Source organism: Mastomys coucha, unplaced genomic scaffold, assembly GCF_008632895.1.
Source record: "Mastomys coucha isolate ucsf_1 unplaced genomic scaffold, UCSF_Mcou_1 pScaffold5, whole genome shotgun sequence".
Classification (NCBI taxonomy): domain Eukaryota; kingdom Metazoa; phylum Chordata; class Mammalia; order Rodentia; family Muridae; genus Mastomys; species Mastomys coucha.
In genome coordinates, this window is record NW_022196911.1 from 70,783,784 (window position 1) to 70,790,619 (window position 6,836).

General features: G+C 63.7%; 2 protein-coding genes across 3 annotated transcripts in view; one reads left to right on the forward strand and one right to left on the reverse strand.

Moving 5' to 3' along the window:
* Window positions 1-526, forward strand: part of Smg6 (SMG6 nonsense mediated mRNA decay factor) — a 241,400-nt gene extending 240,874 nt beyond the window's left edge. Inside the window, exon 19 of the mRNA XM_031354654.1 lies at window positions 1-526. This exon is cut by the window's left edge and continues 1,083 nt beyond it. The gene's annotated coding sequence lies outside the window, so the exon portion shown is untranslated.
* Window positions 527-643: 117 nt separating this feature from the next.
* On the reverse strand, window positions 644-6,528 carry Hic1 (HIC ZBTB transcriptional repressor 1). 2 transcript variants are annotated; one of them, XM_031354659.1, is made up of 2 exons: window positions 5,064-6,528; window positions 644-3,619 (listed from the first exon to the last, which is right to left on the reverse strand). In XM_031354659.1, the coding sequence occupies exons 1-2, from the start codon at window positions 5,479-5,481 to the stop codon at window positions 1,452-1,454; spliced, it is 2,586 nt and encodes an 861-aa protein (XP_031210519.1). In that variant the 5' UTR covers window positions 5,482-6,528; the 3' UTR covers window positions 644-1,451. The 2 variants fall into 2 exon arrangements, with proteins under 2 accessions (XP_031210519.1, XP_031210520.1); XM_031354660.1 differs by lacking the exon at window positions 5,064-6,528 and adding an exon at window positions 3,967-4,217.
* Between the last annotated feature and the right edge of the window lie 308 nt (window positions 6,529-6,836).

The window sequence follows — 6,836 nt, forward strand, 5'->3', positions numbered from 1 at the left end:
CCCAAAGTAGAGGGGCCTGGGGTGTTGAGCCTGTTTCTGGCTTTGTCACTGTACTTCTCTACCCAGAAAAGAGGACACAGGCCCTTTAGCCTTTGAGGGTTTTTGTTTTTGTTTTTTTCTTTGCTTTTTGTTTTTCCTGCCTCTCTGTTCACAGCCTCACTTGGAGGCTCCCTACCAGCAACGAATTGCTTCAGTCTAGCACAGAGGAAGGAGGCTTGAGAAGGCTGTCTCAGGCCAAGCAGGGGAGAATCACACAACCCACCTTAGGAGGAGCAGTGCTTCACCAAAGGTGCTTTTCAGGCCTAAGAGAGGGCTGTGCAGGAGAGCCCAGGGCTCAGAGCTCAGAAGACAGGCTCTCTTGATTGTAAGGCCCAGGCTACTTCCTTTGAGGTCCTCTCTGCCCTTGAAGGCCATTGGCTGGGGATGGGGTTGGGAGGTGGAAATGGGGAGATCACCTTTCTTCTTTCTGTCCCATTTGGAACCCTGGTTTTGTTTCCTTAATAAAATTTTAGTTATTGAAATATAATTGACCTCCTGTTGGTCTATCTTTTGAGACTGGAGAAGGACGGCTGGTTCGGGCTTGTACACCTGTGTTGGGACCCTGCCACCCACCCTGGTGCAGGGGCAGAAGAGAGCCACAGGATTAGGGACCTTGGTTACTGCTTTATTGCTGTTTGGTTGAGTATAGAAAATGGAAGCGACTCTGGAAGAGCCTGTGTACAGAGTAGAGAATATACAAAGGGACAGAACGGGAACCAAGGAAGGAGACCTCTCTCCAGCCCAGCTAAAGTTGGGCTCAGGATAGGGGCCACCTAGGGCGCATGCAATAAATATGGTCCGGTGGGGCTCCAGGAAGAAGAGGGGACACCTCGGAAGCAGAGACAGATGGGCCAGGGCTGTCATCCCTGGCGCCAGAGCTGCCCACCCTGGTGGTGAGGAAAGGAAGGGTTGGCCCTGGGGCTAGTGCCACTTGTGCAAAATGAGGAACTTCACATTATCAGTCCCGGGCTGGGCAGGAGCAGGGGACGGGGAGGCCCTCCGGCCGGCTCAGTCCCCTCCCCTCTCCCCAACTGTGCCCAATGCTCCGACCCCAGCAGGGAGATTCACAGTGAGAATGGGTGTGGTCGCAAGGGCCGGAGGTAGGGCTGGGAGCGTCCGAATAATGGCACCCTTACCCCCAAGAGCAGCACGGAGCCGGGGGAGGGGGCCAACGAACCACAGGGAGAGGCAGGGTTCTCCTTTGGTCAAAGCTGATATCAAAAATATAAATCTCCCTTCCCCTATCCCACCCCCGTCCCGGGGTTTTCCCCCACTTACTCCCCCCGGGCTAAGGCACAAAACAGTGAGACCAGGTGAGGTGTAGAAAGGTGGGGCCACCACTGCGGCGCTGCCGCTGCTAGCTGTTGTCCCCGGGCTGTCAGGCAGCGCCGGGCGCACCTAGGGGGGGCGCTCTAGGTGGGAGAGAAACGGTCGATGGTCCGGCTGTCCGGTCCTGCAGCCAGGTGCGCGCCCTGGCTCAGCACCTCTGCCGCCTTATCTGGGCTGAGTCCTAGCTCAGCAGTGAATTTAGCCAGCGGGTAGAGGCTCTCGAGCGCCACCTTGGGGTCGTGCAGGAAGTGCGTGGTCTGCGCCAGCAGCTCGGCAGCAGCTGCCTTGTCCTGCTGCTTCAGACTCAGCTGTTCAGCTGTGAGGCGGGCCACAGCAAAGACACCCTCCGGGAAGTCAAGCTTGCCCTTGCCGTCGGGGCCAGGGACGCCAGGTAGTCCTCCCAGGCCAGCCAGCGCCCCGGCCGCGCCGGCCGCGCCACCTACAGCGTGCATCTTCATATGGCTGATGAGGTTGCGCTGTTGAGCAAACTTGCCACCGCACACCTGGCACTCGTAGGGCTTCTCTCCAGAGTGGATGCGCATGTGCTCCGTGAGGCGATACTGGCGGGTGAAGCGCATGCCGCACGCGTCGCACGCAAAAGGCTTCAGGCCCAAGTGGCTGCGCATATGGCGTGTCATGGTTCCGCGTTGCGTGAACTTCTTCCCGCAGATGGTACACGGATAGGGCCTTGTCAGCCAGTGTGTCTTCTCGTGCTGCCTCAGCGTAGCCGGGTCCTTGTAGCTCTTGTCGCAGGACGCGCAGCGGTATGGCCGCAGCAGCTCTCCTAGGCCACCTGGAGCCCCAGTGACCTTGTCCCCACCGCCACCAAAGGGGGGACCAAGGCCGGCGGCCCCAGCAGCCACCTCAGCAGCCTCTGCCCTGCCATACAACGCCTCTTCTTCCTCTACGTGAGCCTCCACGTGTGCATTCAGCTGTTCCGAGCTGGGAAAGCCTTTGCCACATGGGATGCACACGTACAGGTTGTCACCAAAGCTCTCAGGCTCACCGTAAGCCAAGTGCGGGCATGGGTAGCCCTCCAGGTGGCCGCCGGGCGGGCTGGGGTCCTCGCTGCTACCGGTCTCCTCGCTGCTGCTCTTATAGTCGTCGCCGTCGGCTCCTGTGCCTGGCCCGTCCAGGCTCCCAGGATAGCGTGGCGGGGGTACCAGGCCGAGCGGGGGGCCCCCGGGTGAGGCGGCAGGATCCCCACCGCGCTCCTCCAGGCGCTCGCCCGGGGAGCCTCGATCCCGGACTAGTTCATCGCCATAACTACCCAGGCCTGGCTCGTGCTTCATCCAGCGGTAGAGGAGGCTGGAGCCGTCGGGGCGGCCGGGGGGCTCGGGTCCCGGACTGCCAACGCTTCCTCGAAACGGGTCTGGAGTCGGTACAGCCTCCTCCAGCTTTTGGAAGGGCAAAGGCGGCAGCGGCGGCAGGGCGAGCGCTGGCTCCTTGTAGACTGCGGGCCCCGCACCGGGAGAGCTGTCCGGGCGCGGAGGCAGTTCGCGCTCACTCAGCGGTCGCTCGGGGACCGAGGAACCTGGCGGGCTCTTCTTGGACAGATCCAGGCCGCAAAGCGGGGAGCAGCGACGCTCCGGGGCGCAGAGGGAGGCTGCCGGGCCCGGGCCCGAAGCGTACAGCTCGGCGCAGTGGGTGTTGACGGCTGCCTCGGGGCCCGACGGCGGCTCGGCGGCGGGCGGCGGCGGTGGCCCGGCCGGGGACGAGTAGCAAGCCTGGATGACGGGCGTGGCAGCCCTCAAGCCCCGGCCGGGCCGTCCGTAGGGCGCGTAGCCGCCGCCGCCGCTGCCGCCTCCCCGCAGGTGGCAGTACTTGCCGTGGCGTTTGAGACGCTTCTTGCACAGGGCCACGAGGTCAGGGATCTGCAGGTAGCTGGCAGCAGCCAGCACGGCGCCCAGACTCGGCTCGGCGCCCGGGGCCACCGCTGCCGCCGCCGCCGCGGCCTCAACACTGTCGGTCAGGCGGCCCGTGTAGATGAAGTCCAGCACCAGGCGGAACACGGCCGGGCTCACCATGTCATGGTCCAGGTTTAGCAGGTTGTCGTGCACCACCAGGGACTTGAGGTAGGCGCTGCTGGCTGCCAGCACGTTCTTGTGCGCGCGGAAGAGGGCGTTCTGCACCACGATGATCACGTCGCACAAGAAGCCCTTGGTGCGCTGATTGTTGAGCTGCAGCAGTAGCTGCCTCGAATGGCCAGGCGCCTCCATCGTGTCCAGCATCGTCTGCCCAGCACACTCTCCTGCGGGAGACACACACCAGCTGGGTAAGAGCTACGCAGTGCAATGCCCTGGCTTCTCGGACCCAACCCAGTCGGTTCCCCTCCGCTTCCCCTTCCCCTCAGCTGAGCAGGGGCAAGGAGCACTACGTCCTGAACAGTAGCTGAGGAGGATCGGCGGCCTCCGAGAGGTGGAAGCCTAGGCCCGCGGGCCCCAGACAGAAGGAGCAGGAGGAGAAAGGCTGCGGATGGAAGAGTAGGCCAGGTTAGCCTATCCCAGCCCCAGATGCTCCTGGGCACTCGAGCTGGGTGCTGGGAACTTCCAGGGAGAAATCTGTTAGGGCGAAATGACCCCCTTCGGAGACAGTTACCCGATTTAAGGAAAATGTCCGCTTCAGGAAAAGTCATTCAGGGCCGAGAAGTTTGCCCAAGTGGGGAGAAAAGGAGCGGAGTTAGAAGCGCCTCCCGCCTCCAGAGAAGTGGCCCCGGTTAGGGGAAGTGATAAGGAGCACGATGCCCATCCAGGCGCCGCCCTGGCCGGGGGCTGTCAGGCCTTCCTTAGGGCCGGCCGCCCCGGCACAGGGAGCGGAGACAGTGGCTGCGGTGGCGGGCAGAGCGCGAAGGCCGGGCCCCGGCGCGGGGAGGGCGTTATATCGGGGCAGGAGGCTGAGGCAGGAAGCAGGTGGGGGGGAGGGGGGAGCCACGCAGCTCCCAGGGGAGGGAGGGGGCAGCGCCCCGGGCGGGCACGGCGCACAGCCGGCTGCGGCCCTGACCCTGGCCCGCGCCCCACCCGCGTACTGGACCCAGCCTGGGCCTCGGCTCCACATCTCTTCCCCCCAGCTCCCCCTCCGCCCCGTCTCCCCCGAAACTCTGCCGCCTCAAACTTAAGGGGAAAACTTTCCCAACTTCAGACAGGGCGGGAGGAGCGCGCCGGCCCCGGCCCCCCTCCCCGGCCCCCAGTTTCTCCTCTAGGCCCCCCAATCTCAGCAGCCTGGTGGCCGTGGGGACCCACACCCAATCTAAAGCCGCCCTGCCCTCCGGCGAGCACGCCCGCCCCCGTCCCCCGCCTGGCCCGCAGGGCCTCGCCGGCCCGTTACCTGCGGCGGCCGCCCAGCCCGGCTTCCCTGCCCCAGGCGGTGGCAGCTCCTAGCCTGCGCCCCACCCGCCCCGCTGCCAGGCGCCGAGCTGTGCCAGGGCAGCGCCCCTGCCAGCCCCGCCCGCCGGCTCCCCTTGCCTTCCCCTCTCCTCCCCAGCCCATGTGCGGGCAGAGCCGGCCCCGGGCCGCTGACCCCGCCGTGAACCCGGCGCCGAGCAGCGGCCCAGCCGTCCCGAGTCCTCTAGGGAAGACACTTGGAGCCCCAAACGCCAGCCGCGACTCGGGCGCCCGCGCCTGAGGATGCTCCCAAGCGCGAGGACCAGACTGTCCCGGGTCCCTTGCCCTTTCCCTGTCGCCAACTCGAGGACCCACCTGGGGGGCATGTCGGAAGCCCCGGGCCCGGCTGCCGGCGGATCCAGGGGGGGACGCGGCTGCCGTGCGCTGCCCTCCGCCCGCCGGGCCCCCGGTCGGTCTGTCTGGCCGGTCCGTCCTCCCCGCGTCCTGGTCGCGTCTCAGCCCCTCCGCGCTTTCCGCACACTCTTATCTGGAGCGGCCCGAACCGGCAGACGCTGCCGCGGCCATGGCGCCACCTCGCGGCCGCGCGGGGACTGTGTACGGCTGGGCTGCGACTCTGGCGCGCACCTGGGCTGAGAGGCGTGCAGATGCGGAGCTGAGCTGGGGGAGATCCTGCAGGTTCGCGCGCTTCCAGATGTGCCCACCTGGAGACCCGGATATCGGACCTGGGAGTCCCATAAACCTTGGGGTTCGTGCTGAGTGCTCCCGAGTACATATTTATAGGTTATATTGCGCCAATTCGGAAAAAATGTTGTCTTCAAATGGGGAACTCTGAAACCAGGGGTGGTGGCGCACTCTTGTAATCATCCTAGCACCCGGGAGTTGGAAGCAAGAGGACCAGGAGTTCAAGATCACCCTCTACTACGCGAGACCCTATCTTTAAAAGGGGATTGGGGTGGAACACTACCGACAGTATGCCGTGAGAGGGCGAGTTTAGAAATCTTAAGTGAGATGAAAGTAGATAAGTTCAGAACAGAATGGGGGTGGTTTTTATTAGGCATTTCTGAACACCATTATTCACTTGGACTCAGTGGGGAGAAAAAATTCCAAGTCTCTCTCAGACACATGTTATCAGTATGCACATCATAAACCGTCCACACTCAAACACTGTCCAAGCAGTGACACTCGAGGGTGCGCATGTTTACAGAGGCCGTCCGCCCCCTCCCGGAGTCCCATCTTCTTGGGCTACAGCGGAGGCTACTACAATGAAACGGGGTAGAGGTCCTACCAAAGAACCCTCCCCGAACTTGCGGGTCTCCAGAAGGACCCTAGAGCCCTCCATTGGAAATAGCTGGACAGAGCCCCCTTGCGACGCGCCTCTCAACTCCCCCACCCCCCATCTAAGCAGTTTTGAGGGATTCTAAAGTGTTTGTTTTTCCTCCAATACACCATTCGAGAGATATCACGAGAGCCGGCGGCTTGAGACCCCCTCAAAAAAATCCTACACGCCACACGGTGGAGAGCTCGATTCACGTTGGCGACGCCTCTTCTAGGAGGGAGGGGACCGTGCACCAGCTCTTGGGTGCTCACCGGAAATGTCCCTGCATAGCGGGGCGGAGGCACAAGCACCGCTGCAAGCACCGCGCCTCCGTGGCCCACGCTCCGCCTCTTCCCCGCACCTCCTGACCCCCGCCCACGCCATAGGGGGGGTCCCCCCAAACCGCCCACAGCTTCTTATTGGCTGCGTCTTCCTCCGTGGCCAAGCCGGAGAGGCTGGGGCGCAGAGTTACTATGGTAACCAGTTAGGTTCCCGGGATCTCATCTCTCAGAGGCCTTGGAGAGCTTAGCAACCGCGCGGGGCGCAGGGCGGGTGGGGGCTGCGCTCGCCGCACCCCACGCTGTCCTCGAGCCCCGACTCCCCCGCTTGAGGTAGTGGCTGAGTCACTCGCCCGGGGCGGCTGGCCGGGCCTCTAGCTAGTGTACCAGGGAGACACCAAGGTCTTGGGCGCCCCCTAGAGGCTGCGTTTCTTTGGCAGGAGACTTCTGCGCCTGACCTAGGCTTCTGGTCCGAAGAGTCCTCAAGGCTCACCAGGTTTCCACAGAGGTGTGCTCCGCCTCCATCGAATCCAC

Excerpts from the sequence above, each read along its gene's own strand:
- Hic1 (XM_031354659.1), bottom strand. The coding sequence starts at position 5,481 with ATGTACTCGGGAGCACTCAGCACGAACCCCAAGGTTTATGGGACTCCC. Across the intron at positions 3,620-5,063 it reads GCTTCCGACATGCCCCCCAG|GAGAGTGTGCTGGGCAGACG; the intron begins GTGGGTCCTCGA and ends TGTCTCCCGCAG.